At 38.5% G+C, this 23,455-nt stretch overlaps 1 protein-coding gene across 1 annotated transcript in view; it reads left to right on the forward strand.

Moving 5' to 3' along the window:
* CFAP299 (cilia and flagella associated protein 299) overlaps positions 1-23,455 on the forward strand; it is a 568,607-nt gene that overhangs the window by 215,025 nt on the left and 330,127 nt on the right. Inside the window, exon 3 of the mRNA XM_036337524.1 lies at positions 18,006-18,096. Within this exon, the coding sequence (XP_036193417.1) occupies positions 18,006-18,096 (91 nt within the window). The remainder of the gene's footprint in view (positions 1-18,005; positions 18,097-23,455) is intronic.

Consider the following 23,455-nt stretch of genomic DNA (forward strand, 5'->3'; position numbering starts at 1 on the left):
TGCTTTCTTACACCTTACACCAAACAGCTATTACCCTTAAAACCTCTCCTCAGTCCTCACCTTAGGTTCTGCCTTCACAGTTCACCCAGATTAGGTTCTAATTGGTCAGTTTCTATGCCAGTCAGCATCAAAAGCTCCACCTCCAAGGCAGCCATTGGCTCCTCGCAGTTCACCCAGATTTGGTTCTGATTGGTCCAAATGCCAGTCAGCATCTCCGGCCTATCTGCCATGGCAGCCACAGATCAGGCCCTGCTTCTCTCTCCAGGCCTATCTCTGGGCATGATCTATAGCCTCCGTGGCAGCAGCTGTTCAGCCCTTGCTTGCCTCTCTCTCCGGGCCTCGACCGCAGCCGCAGTGGCTGTGGATCAGGCCCTGCCTCTCTCTTTGGCCCTCTCTCCAGGCCTGATCCACAGCCACCTCGGCAGTGGCAGGTCATTAGGCCTCCGGCCCAGCCCCAGGCCTCCAGCCCAGTCACTTTCTGGTGACCGGTCGTCCGTCTGGTCATTTAGGTCGTGACGGTACCTGGCCTTTTATAATGTAGACTAGAGGCCCGGTGCAAAAAAACTTGGGGCAGGCCAAATCCCTAGGTGCAGCCCCTGGTTGGGCTTAGAGCAGGGCCGATTGGGGAGTTGGGGCGCTGCCCCCTGTCATGCACAGAGCAGGGCGGATCGGGAGGTTGTGATGCCACCCTTAGTCACGCTCAGGGTAGGGCCGATTGCAGGGTTGGGGCACCATCCCCTGTCACACTCAAGGCAGGGTCAATGGGGAGGTTTCGGCCCCACCCCCTGTCATGCACAGAGCGGGGCCAATCAGGGGGTTGGGGCGCTGCCCCCTGTCATGCACAGAGCAGGGCCCATCAGGGGGTTGGGGCGCTGCCCCCTGTCACGCACAGAGCAGGGCCCGTGGGGTTGGGGTTGGGGCACCACCCTCTATCACCCACAGAGCAAGGCTGATCAGGGGGTTGGGGCGCCGCCACTCTCACACTCAGGGCAGGGCCGATGGGGAGGTTATGGCTCTAGCCTGTCACACACAGAGCAGGGCCCATTGGGGGGGGGGTGGTTGGGGCCCTGCCACACACAGATCAGGGCCGATCAGGGTGTTGGGGCACCACATCCTGTCACACACAGAGCTGCAGGGCGATCAGGGGGTTGGGGAGCTCCCCTCTATCAGGCACAGAGCAGGGCTGATCAGGGGTTTGGGGCACCTTCCCCTGTCACGAACAGAGCAGGGCGGATAGGGAGGTTGTGGCCTTGCCCCCTGTCACACACAGAGCCGCAGGGCGATGAGGGGGTTTGGGCGCTGCCCTCTGTCAAACTGATCCCGGTGCTGGGAGGCATATTACCCTTTTACTACATAGGATAGAGGCCTGGTGCATGGGTGGGGCTGGCTGGTTTGCCCTGAAGGGTGTCCTGGATCAGGGTGGGGGTCCCCACTGGGGTGCCTGGCCAGCCTGGGTGAGGGGATGATGGCTGTTTGCAGCTGGTCACACATCCTTCTAGGTAGGGTCCCCACTGGGGTGCCTGGCCAGTCTGGGTGAGGGGCTGAGGGCTGTTTTCAGGCTGGCTAATGATGGAAGCTCCCAACTGCTTCTTTTTTTCTTTTTATTCTGGGCCAGCTTTAGCTTTGAGGCTTGGCTCCAGCACTTAGGCCTCCGCTGCTGAAAGTAGTTTCTGACCTTTGTTTACAATGTTGCGATCCTGCTGGCTGAAGCCCGGCGGACTTAAGCGAGTTTCTGGGGTTTCGTTTAGCTTCTATATTTGTTACATAGTTGCTTAGAGTTGCAGGTCAGAGGCCTGTAGCGGCAGGCGGCAGGCGGCAGGCGGGGAACGTTGGAGTCCTCCGTCACTGAAGCAAGCAAGCCTCATGTTAGTTTTAAGCTTCCTGGCTGCTGGCCGCCATCTTGGCTGGCAGTTAATTTGCATATTGCCCTGATTAGCCAATGGGAAGGGTAGCGGTCGTACGCCAATTACCGTGTTTCTCTTTTATTAGATAGCAATGTAATCTCTAAACTCTGATAAACAAAAGTGTCATCTTTTCTTTTTTAAAAAATATTTTTAGTGATTTTTAGAGAGAGAACAAGGGAGAGAGAAAGAGAAACATCTATGTGACAGTGGAACAGCCATTAGCTGCCTCCTGAATGCCCCCTATTGGGGATTGAGCTAGAAATCTGGGCATGGGCCTGACTGGGAATTGAACCAGCAACCCTGGGATGATGCCCAACCAGCTAAGCCACAGTTTGTGATCAGACTCATGAAACACATTCTTTTAATCTAATACTACATTTAATTAGCTTAACAGAAAATTTAGGGCTGGAGATAAGGCAAGTGAAGCATCTGAAAGACCTAGCAATGATAAGGTACATGTGCCTTATCATGACCCAGAGAAGCTGAAACTCTAGCTTTATGCCAATCCTTTACACCATTCCAGTCAAGGCCTACATTTCAGTTTAAATCTTCAATCCTGTGCAGTCCCACATAGCAGAGAGAGCAGACATAAAATCACACATTTATGTCCATCCATTCTGTAAAGAAAACAGTGTTGTGCAATTTCATAGAAGTCATTCTCTTAGGTAGGCCTGGATCAACACCAGCCTGAGGTTAACTATTGACTCAGAGTAGTTAAAAAGCTGCACCAAAATAGTTTTCAGGCACAGATGATGTCACAAGAATTCCACCAAACTTTTAAAATATATTTTTATTGATTTCAGAGAGGAAGAGGGAGGGAATGAGAGATAGAAGCATCAATCATGAAAGAGAATCACTGACAGGCTGCCTCCTGAACGCCCCCTACTGGGGATCAAACCCACAACCCAGGCATGTGCCCTTGATCAGAACTGAACCTGGGACCCTTCAGTCTGCAGGCCGATGCTCAATCCATTGAGCCAAAACAGCCAGGTCCCACACAACTTTTAATTATCGGATAGTCCTAGGTGCTATTTAGAGTATTTCAGAACACTGAAAAAGAAGGAAAGCTTCCAAATTCATTTTATGAAGTGTTTCACATCTGTTCTCAAACCTTACAAAGTTTATACCTAAATAAGACATATGACTAGTCTTGCTTTTGAATATGCTACATAATATTAAATAAAATCCAACAGTGTATTGAAAATAATACATCATGATAAAGTGCAGTTCATCTTAGGAATTCAAGGGTGATTCAACAGAGGGGAGACAAGAAACAATATAATCCATCATGTAAATAGCGTAAAGAGAAAAATTTAATAATTTCTCTTTTGGTGATTTTATTTATTGCTACAAATCAAATCACCCTAAAAACTCAGTGGTTGAGAATAATAATAATCATCCTTCATTTATTTGCTCATGATTGGTCAGTTTGAGCAGGTCTTGCTGGGGATAAGTTATTATTTTATGTGGTATCTTTTGGGGCTAGAATATCCAAGAGGGCTTCTTCAGTTGCATGTATTTTCTGTTGGGGATGGCTTAAATAATTGGGGACTGGCCAAACACCCCTCTTTCTTCATGAGAGCTTTCCATGTAGCTAGCTTCAGCTTCCACATAACATTACAGATTCAGGATAGCTGTGTTTCTTACATGGTAGGTGGCTTCCCCAAAGAACAAAAGTAGAAGCTTTCAGGCTTTTTAAGTTTCACCCTTTAATGTCACTTCTGCCATATTATATAGGTCAAAGAGAGGAGAAATCAATCCCACCTCTTATGGAGGAGAGCAAAGTTCACTTTACAAGATAACATGTGAGATGGAAGATATTGTTATAATCATCTTTAGAAACATAAGCCATGGCATTTAGAAATAATCCTGGTAAATGATGATCAGTTTTGTGGTGTGTGTGTGTGTGTGTGTGTGTGTGTGTGTGTGTGTTTGGCAACTAGACAATGTAATTATAAAATTTATTTGGAAAAAGCAAACAAGAATATCTACAAAAAATCTTGGAACTAATTTGACCAGATATTAAAACATATAACTTCTCTAATCAAGATAGATTGGTACTGAAACATGAACAGACAAAGCAGAAAATAGAAAACACAGAAATAGACTCAAGTGTATATGGAAATTCACTATGAAGAATTATAAAGACATCTCCTCAAATCAGTGTTGAAAACAAAAATGGAGTTTTAAATAATTGCTGTTGGGACAGATGAATAGTCAAGTGGAAATGTTAAATTGCATCAATTTTTCAGACAGCACATCAGGGTGAATTTCAAGGAATTCAAGATATAAATGTTAAAACAAATAAAAAAAGAAACCTTGCAAGTTCTAGAAGAAAATGTGCATGAAATCCTTTATAATTTTTAAATGATTCAAAACCCATAGTTAGTAAGTGTAAGATTGATCATTTTGATAACATAAAAATGAAACGATGTCTTGGTAAAATGGCCTATAAGCAAAGTATACTGCCAAATGAAAATCTGCTAAAAAATATTTGCAACATGTATCACTTCTCTATATTAGGGAGGAGCTAAAATTTTTCATGTTTAAAGAAGAAAATATAAAAGAGGCCAACAATATTGTTTTAAAATGAGGTATCAACTTAGAGTTCACAGAAAAAGAAATGTAAATAGTCTAAACATATGAAAATATGTTCACTTCTGTTTTTAATAAAGATAAATGCAAAAGTACCCTGAGATACAGTTTCTCACCTATCAGATCAGCAGAAATGTAATAGCTTTGTACCATACTTTGTTGATGAGGCTGTGGAGAAATGCACTCTTATAAACTGTGGGGAGGACTGAAAAATGGCCCAAACCCACTGAAGGGGAATTTGATAATATTTAACAAATTATATATTCCTGCACTCTTTGACCAAATCCTACATCTAGGAATTTGTTCCAAAAATATAGTTGCAAAAATATGAAATGACCTATGCACAAAGCTATATACTAAAACAATGTATGTGATAGCAAACAACAGGGAACAACCTAAATGACCTTTAGTAGCTAAGTGACTAAATTATGATATATTCCCACAGTAGAATACTATGCAAGACAAAGGTAGTGAAAATGTCTTTTACTACTATGGCATAATTCCCTGAATATAATGCTAAGTGAAAAAGCAAGTTTGTGTATAGGATGTGTATAGAATGCTACTATTTCCATAAATAAATGCATAACTAGCTAGCTAGATGATGGATAGGTAGATATGCTTATACTAAATATAATAGTTTAAAAAAGCAATATAAGACTAATCCTTTTTATAAATGGCCTATATTAAAGGAAGGGAATCCTATCTAATAATAGACAAATATGGTAATTAACCATACCTCCACTATGCCCCCCATTGGCTAAACAGCAGGATATGCAAATTAACTGCCAACAAAGATGGTGGCCGACAGCCAGGCAGCTGAAGCGAACATGAGGTTTGCTTGCTCCAATGATGGAGGAAGCCAAGGTTCCCCGCCTGCTGCGGCCCAGCTCTGAGCTCCAGATGCAACAATGTTGCAATTATAGAAGCTAAACAAACCCCAGAAACCTGCTTTCAGCTGCCAGAGGGCTCAGAGCTTAGAGCGCCAGTGATGGCAACAGAGTTTCAATTATAGAAGCTAAACAAACCCAGATACCTGCTTTCAGCCAGCCACGGCCTCAGAGCTGGAGCCGGCTCTCAGCTCCAGTGACAGTTATAGAAGGTAAATAAATCCCAGATTAAAAAAAAAAAAAGAGGCTGGGAGCTTCAGTCGCCCGCCAGCCTGAAAATGGCCCTCAGTCCCTCACCCGGACTGGCCAGGAACCCCAGTGGGGACCCTTACCCTGAAGGGGGTGTGACCAGCTGCAAATAGCCATGAGCCCATCATCCAGGCTGCCAGGCACCCAAGCGGGACCCCCACCCTGATCCAGATCACCCTTCAGGGCAAACCATCCAGCCCCCACCCATGCACCAGGCCTCTATCCTATATAGTAAAAGGGTAATAAGCAAACTGGCCCTAACAGCAGAAAGACTGGGAATGACTGGTCACTATGACACACACTGACCACCACGGGGCATATGCTCAATGCAGGAGCTGCCCCCTGGTGGTCAGTGCACTCTCACAGTGGGGAGCTCTACTCAGCCGCAAGCCAGGCTGATGGCTGCCGGTACAGCGGTGGTGGTGGGAGCCTCTCCTGCCTCCTCAGCAGCGCTAAGGATGTCTGACTGCAGCTTAGGTCTGCTGCCTGCTGGCAAGTGGGCATCCCCCAATGGCTGCCGGGCTGCCAGAGGGATGTCTGATTGCCAGCTTAAGCCCAATCCCCTGGGGAGCAGGCCTAAGCCAGCAAGTGGTCACCACCAAGGGGTCCCAGACTGCGAGAGGGCACAGGCCGGGCTGAGGGACCCCCTACCCCCGAGTGCACAAATTTTTGTGCACCAGGCCTCTAGTCTATAATAATAAAAGCATAATATGCTAATTAGACCAGACATCCTTCTAGATGACCTTCTGGATGAAGCCAGGGCTGTGAGAGAAGCCTGGGTCCCGGGTGCCGGAGGGAAGCCATGCTGGCAGCCGGGGGAAGGAAGGCCTACTCTTGCATAAATTTTGTGCATCAGGCCTCTAGTAGAATAGAGAAGAGGGAACTGAGGGAGATAAAAGATAGACTTCTTTAAACCTCTAATTCATAGATTTGATTTTAGAATTCTATAAGTATTTTATATAATTATAAATTAAATTTAAAAATTAGAATAAAATCAACAAATGGGCCTAATTGTTCATATAGCTGATATCATATCTATAAAGAAAGGTCTTTTTCCAGATGTAGTGACTTTAAAACACAGTAACTTGGCCATACATCCTAAGGGGGGGAAAAAAAGATCTGCAAAGAGTCTTAAAGTGTTTCCAATAAACTTATTGTTGATGATAATATTGGCAATTTTATTTTGAGACTATATTTGTGATAAAGCAAGGGATTTATGATCTTGTGTTTTTGAACTTCAGGATTTTTGTTTTCGAATGAAAAGGGATTGTGGTTGTCAGGAGAGTGCATCTCCTGTAGGGATTAAGTGAGGGCCCCGTCAGATGCTCTTTGAAACCTCTTGTAAGTTTGTACCCAGGTCACACCTCCCATGGGCTTCTTTCCTCCGGTGACTGAGTGTGGCAGGGATATTAAGATGGATCCATTTTGGGGAGCCATAACTCTTCATTGGCTAACTTTGGTTCAAGGGCCTTCCTAACAGTTCTCTTCAGTTATCATTCTCCCCAAAGTCTCACACCAATACTCCTCTTCCTCCATACAGTCCCTCCCCTCATCTGCCTACTCTTCTGCTCTGAGCACTCAAGTGCCCATCATTCCTGATGCATGACAATCCCCACCGTCACTGAGAAATGCAGTGTGCTCTGCTTTGACTGCTTTTCTCTGGTGAGGAGTTGCTTCCTGGAATTTCATAGTATCACATTCTCTTCTTCCTTATATAGAACCTTTCAAAAATTAACTAAAATTCACACATAAAGACTAGGTGGATGTAACATAGAAATTTTGAGCCTGGAGACCCTCACCTTTCTAAAGCCACATCTGCTCAAGGTGCTATGCATGACCCACCTCAATGTGCTGTGGAGCAGTAAGGCTGGTTCCCACAGACAGAGAGAACTTTGGAGGCAAGTATATCAAACCCATAGTTCTTTTCCTTGCTTTTTATTTTCTCATTGGCTTTCACTGTATAAATACAAACCAGAAGATCCGGAAATATATTTCAAATCAGATAAAAGATTTAGCTGCCTTCCAGAAGACAGTAAAGTTACATTTTAATGTGTTTCAGAATAAAATCGAACACATTCAGAGATTAAGAACATTTATTTCCTCTCTAACCAACCTTTTTCACCCTTCAACATGAGAGAACATCTTAACCTATGATATTTAAGAATCAGCTGAAGATATATGCCAAATGTACACAAAAATTAGTAGTTCAGAGACATCTTCTCACACAGAAGCCAATCCATTTTGTCCCCTCAAAGTTCTCATGGAGGGGGGCGGTATAGAATTTGCCTGATGGGAGAGATCACAGTTTCCAAGACTCCCACGTGGGTTTCCTTCAAGATAGAAAAGAAAAGAAACAGCTGTCCAGTGTGCATGTTAGCACTCCGAGTCTTTCTTGTGTGTGCTTCTGACAGTTGAAGTTTTTTCCCAGAGATGCTGATAGCTTTACTGAACATTTGATAATTTAAACACTCTTTCACATAGAAAAGGGTGGGGAAAGTGGGGTCATTTATCTTCTCAATGGAAATTTGATCCTCATTCCTTCTTACCAATAAATGAATCTAATTTCTCAAGTAGTGTTCTTTTCTGAGAGTTATTAGAATATAAATTGATGACCTCCTGGAAATTTCATGGAAATCACAGTATGTAATGTGAAAGTTTCTAAACCATAAATCTCTCTAAATCTAATCCTGATGGACCTGACTCTTAAGGAACATTGTTTCAATCATATTTTTTTTAAAGGAAAGAAAGAAAGAAAAAAGAAAGGCCACCAAGAATAGCTTACAAGACAAAACAGGAGACTCAAATACCACACATTGGATTTACCTCCATGATTTCTCCTCTTAGATCTTTAAAAAAATCCCTCAGATATTCAAGGTAGATTCTCCTACTGAATTTATGCTCAGAGAAAAAAAAACTTGAAATTGTTCCTGTTTTTTTTTTTTCTTCCATCTATCAAACTTCTGATATTCATGTAGCTTTCAGAGGACGGGCAAATTAAAAACATGTTGAGAGATTAATGCACACGCACTGAGCTGCTTGATATTAAGAAGCTCTAAACTACAATGTATTGGAAATGTGAGGAGCGAAAGGAACTTCCATGTTCTGATAGTGGGGGTGTAATTGGTTCAACCATTTTGGAAACAAATGTGAAGTTGCTCAAAGTTGTACAAAAGAGTTGATAAGGCAAGCAAGACAGAACATGGCAAGAAAAATAAAATGTGGAAAATGAGTTCTGAAGGGAGGAGCATGCTATAGGCAGAACTGTGTCCCCCAACCCCAAATTCATTTGTTGAAATTCATAATCTCCAGTGTGATTGTATTTGAAAATCGACCTTTGGAAGGTAATTTTGTTTAGATGAGATTATGATGGTGGGGCCCTCACAATAGGATTAGTGCCATATGAGAAGAGACACCAGAGAGCTTGTTCTTACCCTCTCTCTGCCCTGTGAGGACCTGGTGAGGAGATTGCCATCTGCAAGCCAAGAAGAGACTTCTCACTAGAAACAGACTATGCTGGTACCTGACTTTGGACTTACAGTCTCCAGAACTGTTGTGTAAAGCCATACAATTTTCGGTGTTTTTTTAAAATTGCAGGTTAAGCTGACTAATACAGAGCAAATATATAAGAATTATATTAAGAAAAACTTTACTTGCCTTTTTGAAAGGAGGGACAGGCTCTTCTTTGTAAACTATATATGTAGAGTCAGCAATTGTATCCAACTATCATAATTGATGGAATGTATTCTTCTGGCCCAAGGCAGGTATAAAATCTGAATTGTAATAAACTATTCTTAATGAATTTTGTAAAAAGAGAGCTTACTTCAGATTTCATCCAGGCTGATGTTTTTCCACAAATGTGAATATTTCAATGCCTGTTTTATTATGTATGTATTGTTCTTATTTCTGTAGTTAAAGAACTCTAGAAAGCAAAAGGAAAAGAAAAGTACAGACTATTTGGGGAAAAATAAGATTATTTTCTTTCTAATTTATGGAAAGGACAAAACAAAAAGGTACTGTGTTGTCCTGGAGAAAATCACTGTACAAGATCATCTCTCTCTGACAAAGCATCAGGTATTCTACATCAAAGTACTGTAAGAACATATCTTCCATAGTTAGCGCTCAAGTGAATTGTCGAAACATCCATACATTGTTTTATATAAAATTACATTTTTATCAAGCTTGCAAACAATTTTCCAATTGGGCCTCTAAAAACTCAAATTTATATTATTTGAGACCAAATAAATACAGATACATATAAATTGTTTTGTCAGTAAACTTATCATGGGACATAAACCCATTTCTGTCTGAAAACTGATTTTTAATAGGTAAATGTGCTTATATCTTAAGAAGATAACACCATAGAGTTTTTCTAATAAACTTTTACTCATCTAATATTTTTTACTTTATACTTCACTAATTTTTTTCAATTTGAGTAGATAAAAACATCACTTTATCTGAGGAACAGAGAGGTTGAAGTATATATTCAAACAAGTGCTAATGAGTAGAATGTAAACTCTATAAATATGAAATTTAGGCTACATATGAGTTCGCTGGCTTTAAAAGAAATCAACATTAACTCTGAACAGATCAGCTGATCAGAATTCCAGTCTAGACTTGAACGGTGATTATGGCTGATTAGCTCTCCATAGAGGCCTCAAGACCAGATTCTGGTAACTCCCAGGAGCACTTCCAAGGTGAAGCTTGCATACCTCTCCTCACCCCTGATCCTGCCACCAGGTTTCTTCTCCCCGGTGCATCCTCATTGTTTTCCTGATGTGAAAATGTATGACATAAATATGATGTTTTGATATATTGTGAGGCTTCACTATGGTAGAATAAAGTCTTGGGAATGATGATGTCTAGATTAAAGACTGAATTCCTGCTGATTAAAATAATCTTTAAGGTAAAAATAAACATATTCTCCTTTAGGGCTTGATTTGAGGATAATTGAAATTGTTTCAAAATGCAGCATAGAGACTAGTATATAGACTTCCAAATTGATATAAAGTATTGTTATTAAAATAGATAAAATCTCAGATTTGATTTAGTGATTATTCAGAAATTGCTTATTAGAATACATCACAATGATGAATCAAACCTTCCTATTAGAATACTCACAATCATACATTTAAAGTACTAAGTTGATTAATGTCCTAAGTATTTGATGACAGACTTTATTATATTTAAAATAAGTGAACTCTTAAGAAAATAATTCTTGATAATAAGCTTCTATTTTAACAGTTTTCCTTTTTTATTTATTTATTTTTTTTCCTGAGAGCATGATCATTTAAAATCTTTCCCCTTGAATGTTAGTCTGGTAAAGAAAATATGTGTAGAACACAAACAACATAATTAAATTATAAAACCAGTAGCCTAGTTGTTGAGGATTGAAAATATATTTATACTAGTAGTCTCTCATGTAGGATTATATAAACATGTTTAGCTAATGATTAAACTAGGCTGGTAAAAATTAACTCATCCATGTAACTTTTACCCCATTTTGAAAGTGGTGGAGTGTGAACACAAAGCTGAGTATTTGTCTTTATAAAATGTATAACCCTAAGATTTTGTAACAGACCTACTTCATGAGGAAGTAACTCTTTTTGTAATATTTATTTAGGCAAGGTTTCTCAGGTCACTGTTAAATAAATTTAGTTAAGTAAGAGTAATGCATGTTAAAGATTTAAGAATTCCTAACCACAAACTCTACATTAACTTTATTTTCTAATATTTCCCCTTGCTGAAAAGTTTCAGGTTCTCAGATGCAGTATGTTATAATAATTGATTATTTATATAACTTTTTCACTCTGTTGCAAATAGTTTAGGGGTTATAGACTTATCCTTTTTATTTCCAATGTATATAACAAATATACTTTTTTATTTTATTGATTTTTTTTTACAGAGAGGATGGGAGAGGGATAGAGAGTTAGAAACATTGATGAGAGAGAAACATCGATCAGCTGCCTCCTGCACACTCCCTACTGGATATGTGCCTGCAACCAAGGTACATGCCCTTGGCTGGAATCAAACCTGGGACCTTGAGTCCGCAGGCCTACACTCTATCCACTGAACCAAACTGGTTAGGGCATATAACAAATATACTTTTATCTTCCTCGTCAATGTTATAGGAAACAATGTAAGTCTGTGTATGTAAGACTTGAATAATAATAAAAGAGGAACAGTATAATCTTAAAGTATTGTCAGTATAATGGTCACGTTTCTTAGACTGATTATAAATTAATATGATTGGCAATTGATGATAGAGCATGATCATTTTCATTCACAAGTTTTACTGCTGCTAGGGGCTTAGACATTGTTGAGCCCATCAGAAGGATGTAGTGAGTTGGTAAAGAAATAGGAATTAAAGACTGATGTCCCATCTTATATTTCAGTTTAATTCCCATTATTTCATGTTTCCATTTAAAATGTTTAACTTTATGGCTCTTTTAAAAATAACTATTTTTAATTATATAAGTCATATAGTCTCCTGGGGAATCCTTACAATATTACAGATAAATTCAAGTCCACTTTGATTACCAAGTCAATTCCACAACAGCATCTTTTTTCTGAAGGGTGAGCAAATTTCACATGGTGAATGTACCTGTTTAGATTAGATTTAGTGAAAAATAATAGAAAAACCCAAAAGCACAGTAGCTGAAACAAAATTTAAACTCCTTTCAGTCTTGTATTCCAGAAATGCATATGGTGTCAGTCAAGGCTGGGTTGGTACTCTGAGGTGTCAGGAATCCACTATTATCCATAACAGTGGCCTCCAATTTAAGTCAAGGTGGCAGCTGGAGCAACAGTCATTATATTGCGTTCCAACTCTAGGAAGAAGGGTACACTTCCCTTTTAAGTACACTTACTAGAAGTTATAAGTAATTTTCACTAAGATACCATTGTGGAAAAGTTATTCATATGGATATAAATAGCTGCAAGACAGGGTAGGAAATGTAGTCTTTATTCCAGAAATCTACATGTCCAGGTAAAAAATGAAACGTTCATTTTCATGGAAGAAAGAAAAACAGTGTCTGTTATAGTCCAGAGGCAGCAAGAATTCTTCTGCTCTTTTTTTTTTTATAATGAATCTTTATTGTTCCGATTATTACAGTTGTTCCTCTTTTTCCCCCCCATAACTCCCCTTCACCTGGTTCCCACCCATCCCATGCCTTTACGCTCCCCATTGTCCTCACCATAGGTGTAAGATTTTTGTCCAATCTCGTCCTGTACTCCCACACCCCCTTCCCCCCCAAGAACTGTCAGTCCACTCCCTTTCTATGCCCCTGATTCTATTATATTCACCAGTTTATTCTGTTCTTCAGATTTTTTATTCACTTGATTTTTAGATTCACTTGTTGATAGATATGTATTTGTTGTCACTTTATTGTTTATAATTTTTATCTTTACCTTTTTCTTCCTCTTCTTAGAGAACACCCTTCAGCATTTCATATAATATTGGTTTGGTGGTGATGAACTCCTTTAGCTTTTTCTTGTCTGTGAAGCTCTTTATTGGACCTTCAATTCTGAATGATAGCTTTGCTGGGTAGAGTAATCTTGATTGTAGATTCTTGCTATTCATCACTTTGTATATTTCTTGCCACTCCCTTCTGGCCTGCATAGTTTCTGTTGAGAAATCAGCTGATGGTCGTATGGGTACTCCCTTGTAGGTAACTAACTGTTTTTCTCTTGCTGCTTCTAAGATTCTCTCTTTGTATTTTGCCCTTGGCATTTTAATTATGATGTGTCTCGGTGTGGTCCTCTTTAGATTCCTCTTGTTTGGGGTTCTCTGAGCTTCCTGGACTTATAAGTCTATTTCTTTCACCCGGTAGGGGAAGTTTTCTGTTTATATTTCTTCAAATATGTTTTCAATTCTACTGCTCTTACTTCCTTTTCCTCTTTGCCCAGATATTTCTTAAAAACCTCAGCCATTGGTGAGTGAGCCAGGCCTGGCAGCATAGAAAGAATTTCTTCCCTATGAGTGAATTTTACCTAGAAACCTGTTCTTTTGGCTTTTGTTGTCTAATATCCCTGGGATAATTTTGACCTTCCTCTAACAAATGATTCTCTGGAACAATAACAACAATGCAATGAAACAGTAAGCTAAAAATTATATAATGAAGTGAAGAGCCAAATAATGCTATATATGTTTCTATGGGTACACAAATATATACGTAAACTATCCTATATAACAAAAGGCTAATATGCAAATTGACTGAACAGCAGAACAACTGGTCAGTACCCTCCCACAAGGGAGCACTGTTCAGCCAGAAGCCAGGCTCATGGCTGTGGAGCACAGTGGCAGGAGCCTCTCCCACCTCTGCAGCAGCGCTAAGGATGTCCAACTGCAGGCTGCATGTCCAGGGGGAGCGAGCCCAAGCCATCAGTCAAACATCCCCTGAGGACTCCCTGACTGCAAGAGGGCACAGGCCGAGCTGAGGGACCCCCCACGTGCACAAATTTCATGCACCGGGCCTCTAGTAGAAAATAACCTTGGTAGATGCATGCAAAGCTGATATTTATGGGTACGTTTGGTGTTTTGGGATTGTGGTTGGTGATAAAATTGGACTTTAACTTATTTGTAATGTTCTAGAGATTTACAATAAAACAAGGTGTGTTTGGGGAGGTGGGGTGGGCAAGGGATTGATTTACTCTATGGAAACCTTTAAGAACTCTGAAGTATTTTAGCTGGATAACTGCTGTATCAGTTTTGGTTTTGTTTGTGAGCAATAGAAGCTAATTGTTATGAACTGAAAAAAAAAGGAATTTATTGGAGGAGCACTGATTATTACAGATTTGAAGAAAAAGTTGGATGAGGAGGCTGTGTAGTAGGAATCAAGGCCAGTAGTTTTTCATCCTGAGTCTCTGTTTATGCTGTATATTCTCATAAAGTGAAGTAATATTGGTCAAGCTTGAGTCATATTCATTAGCTGAGGTTTGGGGATTAAGAGTTGTGAGTAAGCAGTTACCTAGATTGACTGTTCTACTAAGTTACAGAATGTGGGAGGGAACATTGCCCAAATAGATATAAGGGTTCTATTACCAATAAAAGTGGAGGGATGTTGGGGTGGCAAAAATAACAGGTGTCTCCCACTGTCAGAGAAGACAGCATACTGAAGTGTATTTTATTCTTTCAACCATAATTTCAGAATGTTTTAGGTCTTTGAGGGAACATTGTGTTTGGGGGCTATAATTAGTTCTTTTTATTTTCACACAGGTCTTTATTTGGTTATATTGCAATGAACCACATTATTTAACAAGTTTCTGTACTTTTAAATTTCACTCAAGAAGTGTTTTCCTTATTCATCTTGTTTGCTTAGCTAACTGCTATCAAGTAAGGGGCACATAGACTATATGTAAATATTGCTACTCTGCCTTGAGCAGGATTATGCTTTCTCATCCTATTGATTTCAGGCTTGGCTATGACACTTACTTTGGGCAATAAAATTTGAATGGGAGTGACTGACCTGTTTCTCTTACAAGAAATTGTTCTAAGGGCCAGTGTGTGGCCAGGTTCTCTTTTCCCTCCACACTAATCAAAGATTTGTCAGATAAAGGCTATTTTACCAGCCTATCTGAACACTCCTCCATGGTAAAGAGTCACAGTCAACCTGCTATTGATGCAGAGCATTATTGAGAAACAAGTTCTTGTAACTGTAAACCAGTGAGGTTTGGGCCATTTGTTACTATAGCATAACCTAACCAGTCCTGACTAATGCACTTGTAAAACTAATTCTCTGTTCAAATTTCACAGAGAATTTCTAACTGATTCTGGTTTTATTTTTTTTATTTTTTAAATATATTTTATTGATTTTTTACAGAGAGGAAGGGAGAGAGATAGAGAGTTAGAAACATCGATGAGAGAGAAACATCGATCAGCTGCCTCCTGCACATCTCCTACTGGGGCTGTGCCTGCAACCCGGGTACATGCCCTTGACCGGAATCAAACCTGGGGCCTTTCAGTCTGCAAGCCGACGCTCTATCCACTGAGCCAAACCGGTTTTGGCTGATTCTGGTTTTAAATGTAGACCATAAGTAGGAAATCAGGTAGAAACTGTCCAAATGATGAGATTATCCTGTGAGCAATGAAGAAACAATACATTTTTGGGGGGCCAAGTAACTGACAACATAAATTTGATATCTTAGAGATTTAGTATCAAAACAGTGTATAGGTATATTGTAATATGGATGACTCACTTTTGGACAGAACAATGAATTGAAAAACATCTCAATTATGTCTCAATTATCTGATTCTTTTCATTGGTACTGATTTTTGTGTGTAGTCAGATGTTTGGGTTATTAGTTGGTATTAATACCAAACTAAGGCATGTAAAGCTAAAAACAAAAAACAAAACAAAACAAAACAAAAAAAACAACAACCAAAAGCTGACAAGTTATGATCAATTTAAAGTGTTGCATTTCTAGATCAACAAAATAATTAGTAAGGTACATATTGTACATGTCTATGTTGAGTTAATTAAACCTGTAGCCATTTCTCTTTAATTCTTCACAAAAAGAAATAACCAGGTCCATTTTAGCTCTTAAATATTTTTCACACCTATCCCTTCCTATCCTTACCACCACCACTTTAAATCAGGTCTGCATCATCTTAGTAAGACTTTGTAATAGCTCCCTAACTAATCCTTCCAGTGTTACTGTCCTCCAGGTTATGTTTCTCATAGCTACTGAATATTCTTTCTAAAACACAAACTTGACATTTTAAATTCCTTGCATAAGAACTTCGTGGTTCAGCATCTTCTGGAAGACAAGGTTCATATCCTTAAAGTAGCATCCAGGCCTTTGTGGAAGGGTAGCATATCCTGTGGTTATGAGAACGAGTTCTAGAACCAGACCACCTAGGTTTGAATACAGGTTCTGCTCCTACCAGCTGTGTGGCCTTAACTAAATCCTTACAACAGTATGTCTTTAAAAATGTTAGCTTTCATTAATACATAGTTTCTCCCTCACTTCCCGCACTTACTTTCTGACTGCTTTGTGATTACTCAAGGGCGCCCTGCAGTTTTATGTGTCTATTTTTTCTTTCCTTTGTAGTTACTGATACCTCTCTTCCTCTGCCACCTCTTCCTGCCTCAACCTGGCTAATCTAGTCTCATCTTTTTAAAAAATATATTTTCATTGATTTCAGAGAGGAAGGGAGAGGAAAAGATAGAAACATCAATGATGAAAGAGAAATCATCAATTGGCTGCCTCTTGCATACCCCCTATTGGAGATCGAGCCTGCAACCCAGGCATGTGTCCTGACCAGGAAGCAAACTGTGACCTCCTGGTTTACAGGTCTATGATCAATCACTGAGCCACACTGGTTTGGTATGCCTCATCTTTTAACATTTAGTTTAATAGTTGCTTTAAAGCTTAGGATTAAGTGACTTTTGCTTGAATAGATAGTATATTTCTCTTAACTCCTCTGATACATATCCATATCTCTATTATAGTTATCTCATAGTATGACATTATAATGTTTATGTATCGGGCACCTCTATGAGACCACAGGCACTGTGAGAGCAGGAATTATGAATTATATTTCTCTCATTCATCTTAGTGTCTGTCATAATTCCTGGTACATAGTAGTCAAATAATAAAAAGATTTGTTGAATATATGGGATCCTGCTATATAAGGAAAGGATTGTTATATTGTAAATCACTCTTGGGCTCACTCTTCATTATGTGGTTCAGTGCGACTGGATTCAGATTTTTGTGATAAATTTCCTTTAAAATTTACTTCCAGAGAAAGGCATTCTTAATGCCTTTCTTACATTCTTAATGCTTCTGTTTATATGACAGAGATAATTCAACCTAGTTTTCTTTCTTGCCTTGATTATCTTCAGTCATAGAGCTAAACTTAATACTCAGTTCCAGTAACTGAATTGGCTTAGATACATAGTATTTCAATTTTCTTATAGTGAATAAATAAATTGTACTGATATTATAATAAATGTAAAATTACTGTGGGTAAAAATGAAATTGTGGTTACCATGTGAAGTATAAATGTATTGATTTTTCATGTTGTGACAAAAAAAAATGAAAAGAGCATGTAAATGAAATTCACTGTGTCTGGCATGAGTAATGATGAGAGAGAATCATGCCCATAATATACATGAAATATGCATGCATATTACTTGTAGACTTAATTCCAATTATTCATAAATAAAGGCTATAACTGTATGAAATGAAATTGAGAAACCTAGATTATAATAATTGTATCTGACATAATGACTATATAGAATATGTCTATATAGTTTTAGTGTTATAAGAAAATTCTCATTTGAATGAAGAAGCATAATTTTTGTCCCCAGAGTGTTCTAAATATATTTGTTACCTAATATATTATAATTGGAGACCTGCTTTTCTCTAGGACATTAACAAGTGCTGGTAAAAACCTGCAAGAAAATTTTCTGAAAGCTCTGGCAGTGAGAGAAGAAGATAATCGCAGTGGGAAAGTGAGCGTGAGTACATTCATCCAACAAGTAAAAAAATGTGTACACTAATGGCATAGTTAGTATATAACATACAGTTAGTTCATGAGAGAACTTTTACTATCTTCCCCAAAAGTAATTCATGAAGGCTATAATATGGCTTTTTATTATTTATGTATTATAGACATATATGTACAACATTTTTTATTCTAATTTACATCTGTCCAAGTAGCCAAATGGTGAAAAAAAAAGGATTCTATATATCTATTGCAGATAAAATACCTATACTTGGCAGATGGTTATCACCCCCAACTCTGTGTTAGTCCTTCATTGAAATTTCCTAATGCTTTTTGGCTCAACCTCTTAGTAGGCTTCTCCAAGTCATACCATCCACTGGTTCCCACATTGTGCCCCCACTTACCTGATTACATGTTACCTCTAGAAGATAGTCCTAGAGTCTGCCCCATAGTCCTACCTTGGGGGCTGTGATAGAAACCATATAATGAGTGACATGATTTTGAATAATTCAAGGAGAACATGCTCTTGCTTTATTAAAACATTTGCCAGTTTTAAATATGTCAAGTTGCTAATATTATTTAGAATATGTATTTACTTTTACTCATTGTTAATATATTAGTGATAAGTCTTCTGTGAGTCTTAAAATGTTTTAAGTCAAGAATATAGTTGTATGCTGAAACTGTTATAAGTGACTTACAGAAAAATAATCAGAGTAGCATGATGAAACATTTAGAACAACAGGAAAAAAATATGAGAATATGGAGGTCTGATTTACCAAAGTGTTCTCACTAAAAAAGTTGGGATTTTTCTTAAGTCCCTTGAAAATTTTACATACAGACAAAATTGTCAATATACTTTACAAAGAAAAACATCGTGTCTTAGCTACATAATTGTATAGAATTAAGCTGGACTTGAAATCTGGGAAGTCTTTTTGAAAGAAGAGGGCTGAGTGAGGTTTAAACATGTGAAGTTGGAAATATGGGCAGAGATGACTCTGGAGAGCCTTGAAATCACAATAGAAATTATCTAACTCTTAATAGAAAGATAAACCAGAAAGATGAGAAGAAAGATGTCATAGGAATCCATGATAATATGATAATGACTATCAAGACGGAGCAAATGATCATTAATGATTAAGAAGGATAAGGACTGAAAAAAAAACTATGGTGTTTGGCAACATGTATATATATATATATATTTAAAAATCTAGTCAGGAATGTAAAGTACAGCATAGGGAATATAGCGAAAGTATTATAATAACTATGTATGCTATCAGGTGGGTACTAGAAATGTTGGAGTGTTGCCCTCATAAGTTCTATAAATGTCTAATCACTATGTTGTACACCTGAAACTAATTCAATATTGTATATCAACTATATTTAAAAAGTTAAAATAATTTTTTAAAATTATTATTATCCTCACCTGAGGATATTTTTCCCCCATTGCTTTTCAGAGAAAGTAGAAGGGAGGGAGGGGCAGAGAGAGAGAGAAACAGGAAGAAAGATGTAAGAGAGATACATCGACTGGTTGCCTTCCACACACGTCCCAACTGTGGGTGGGGAGTGAACCTGCAACCCAATGCATGCCTTTGACCAAGAACTGAACCCGCTAACCGTAAGTGGACAGGCTAGCACTCTAACCACGGAGAAACACTGGCCAGGGCAGTTTAAATAATTTTAAAAAATAATTTTTGACAAATACAAATTCTGTTCATAATAAGGGTGGAAATCAGATTCCATAGGTTTGAAAAAAATGGTTCCCGTTAGACACTAATACCAACAAATGCAAACAGCTTTAGCGAGTGTAGGCCCGTGTTATTTTATTTTTACCACAATGGCATACTTCCTATCTAGTTCTCCTAAATATAAGTCAAATCACTTCACTTTCCACCATTGCAACTCTAATTTAATTGATTTAAAACCCTATTATATCTTAAATAAATTACTATAACAGCTTCCTAAATGATACACTTATGTATTTTCTTGCCCAACTTTCACGTATTTTTCAATCACTCAACACATATTTCTTGTGCACCTGCTGGGGCACTGCAGATTTTATGACCTTAAAGAGTTTATATTTTAGAAAGGAAGACAGAAAACAACTAAGTGAAATAAAAGTAGAACAATTAATTTCGGCTCTGAAAAGATGCTTTGGAGAACATAAAATTAGAAAATGAAATAGTCATTGAATAGTGTACTTCATTGCTTTAACTACTGTATACAAAAAAATCACTTTGAGGGGGTGAAATCTGTAATGACTTGAATGACATGGAGAAGATAGCCATGGAATTTAAAGGGAGAAACACTTTAAACTGATAAATATTTTAAAGGAATGGTGTATTAAACTCTCCTGAGATAAAAGAAATCATGGCATATTCAATAGATGGTAAGAAGACCAGAATGGCTGGAATATAGTTATTGAAGGGGATAATAAAGACAGATGCAATCAGAGAGGGGTCAGTAGCCAGATTTTATAGGTTCTAAGAAATTTTGATTCTATTATTTAAATTTAATTTTTATATTTATTATTTTATTATTGTAATAGAGAGTCAATGGATGGTTTTAAGTGAAGAAGTGACCTGATCTGGTTTACACTTCAGAAAGACTGCTCTCCTGCCTGCCGTGTGGGACAGAGATGTAGGAAAGAGAATTAGAGCAGAGGCAGGAGAAGTGAGAAAGCTCTTGTAATCAGCCAGCAAGAGATGACATTCAAACCAGGATGGTAATGGTTGAAACAGAGGACAACATCATGTCTATGTTTTGGAGGAAGATCAGACAGGAATCGCTGATGGATTGCATGTGAAATATTAAAGAGGAAATCAGGATGATTTTTAGGTTTTGGGCTTGAACAAGCAGGTGGATGGATGATGGTGGGACTTTGGCAGGGGAACTCTGGAGGAGTGCTGATTTCAGGAATCAGTAATGAAATACTTCTGCTTTGGCTATATTAATTTTTTGATGCCTATTTGATATCCAAGTGGAGAAGTTGATTGGTCATTTACATATATTGGTCTGGAACCTAGGGGAGAAGTTTTGGTTGGAATATAAATCTAAATAGAAAGTTCTTATTGTCTAAATGGTATGTAAAGTCATGGACTTGCAAACATTTACTAGGCAGAGAATATAGATTAAAAAGGTTGAAGTCCTATAAAAAATCTTTAGGACATTCCAACATTTTGAGATCTGGAATGTGTGGAAGAGACAGACAACAATACCGGGAAGTAGTAGGTATGAGGAAAATCAAGTGAGAGCGATGCTACAAATACGGGAAAAGAAAACATTTCAAAAGAATGAATGCTCACCATCTCAAATGCTACTGACAGGTTACGTATGATGATATGTTAGTTTCCCATGGCTGCCATAACCAATTACCACAAACTGGGTGGCTTAAAACAAAGGAAATTTATTGCCTCACAGTTCTGGAGACTAGAAGTGGGAAATCAATGTGTCAGCAGAACCATGCTCTCTCTGAAGGACCTAGGAGAGAATCTGTCCTATGCCTTTGCCCTAGCTTTGTCAACAATCACTGGGGTTTTTTGGGTTTATAGAAACATCATTCTCATCTCTGCCTCCATCATTACATGGCATTCTCCCTGTGCGTTTGGGTGTCTGTCTTCTGCTCTTAAAAAGAAGAGCATATTGGATGAACCTTCCCCTCCCCCCAATTGAATATGAATCAATCTTAATTTTATTACATGTACAAAGAGCTACTTCCAAATAAGATTATATTCACAGGTCCCAGGGGTTCAGACCTCAACATCTCTTTTGGGGTTCCATAATTCAACCCCCCAAAATTGATTTGCTATTGTTTATGGCTCGATAAACCATGATGAGGGCTGTTTTAGTGGAGGGCTGCGGTTAAATGTTTCATTGGAGTAGGTAGAGAAAACAAAAAAGTGTATAAATGAAGATAAGGAGAAGCAATTATTTTTGAGGAAATTTGCAATGAAGTGTAGCATGAATATTGTGCAACAGCTGGCATAGGGCCTGGAGTCCAGGGAGTTTGTTTTGTTGTGTTTTAAGATGGATTAATATTAGACTGTATCTTCCATTAATGAGAATGATCAAGTAGACAGAGAGAGGTATTGATGGTGTAGGAGAGAAAGGGAAATTATGGAGAGAATTCCTTAAAAGGGGGACGGGATCCAGAGCACTATGAAAGGGTTTGCCTTTGAGAGGAGCAGAAGCTTCTAGAGTGATTGCAGCTGGAGAGAAGAAGGAGGTGACGGGCACTTCTGCTAAGTAGGCTGGTGAATCTGGACTTGGGAAGATGAGATATCTCTGTGGCAAGTGTATATCTCTTCTCAATGCATTGTCCCTTCAAATGTTTAATTACATCATCATGATTTTTTTTACCCCCCAGAGAAGGCCCTAAATTTAACTTTTATTTAGAATACTAAATAGTTACCATTTAATGTTGGGTGTATAGTTGCTGATTTGGAAACTGGAATCTTGTCAGTCTCATAGTTTGCTAACTTTAAATATAATATATAGCCATTTTCTCAGGCCTTTGAATTTGGTGTATTATTATAATCAGCAGAATACACATCTTTGTATCAAAGGCAGCATTTTAAGCTTAATTTTCTATTTCCTACTCTTGGATCAAAACAGATTCCAAGTGGCTTTATAGTAAACTACAACACAATACAACATATTTTAGAAAGATCTAATTATTAGGATCATAATCTTACATAAAAGCTACTTACTAAATGGATATGCCTTTTTTAAAGTAGTCCTAATAAATATGCAATATTCATGAGATTTGAATTTATATTAATTTGCTGTCAGCAAAAATTATATGTGAATTTCATGAGGTCTGAACTCTCTAAGGGAAGTGACTGTTTTCTAAGCACTAGGACTTCTCTACATAATGTGTGAGTGCAAAAGAAGTGGAGAATTTCTACCCAGGGGCATATTTGCTGCTCTTTTTATTTCATCTCATTAAGAATACATGCTAAAAAGATTATGATATGGTTTCAGAACTGACATAGTTGACCTGCGTGACCAGTAAGGCTTGAAGGACTAATTCCATAATATTCCCAGATAATTTTATTTAAATGTAGCTAGGAAATTAGAAGATTAGATTTAGTTCCCCGCACATAGAGTTTTTAATTTTATATTTTAAGTGAGGTTGCAAATGCTATTTTGTGTAATTGAATCTTGTTCTAGATGTCCTCTTTCTCCCTAATTGCAAAATTATTAGTTTCCTCCATTAGCCTTGAATTTATTTTGCTATGGTGCCTAAAGCTCTGGAAAATAGTACTCCTCTCTGTTCCCATCCCCTCGGGCCTCTCCCCATATTTTAAATGTCTGAGCTATAGGATTATTTGCTCATTAATGCCATTCCCACAAAGCTACTGCTTGGACATGTA

This window comes from Myotis myotis, unplaced genomic scaffold (genome assembly GCF_014108235.1).
Source record: "Myotis myotis isolate mMyoMyo1 unplaced genomic scaffold, mMyoMyo1.p scaffold_m19_p_1, whole genome shotgun sequence".
Classification (NCBI taxonomy): domain Eukaryota; kingdom Metazoa; phylum Chordata; class Mammalia; order Chiroptera; family Vespertilionidae; genus Myotis; species Myotis myotis.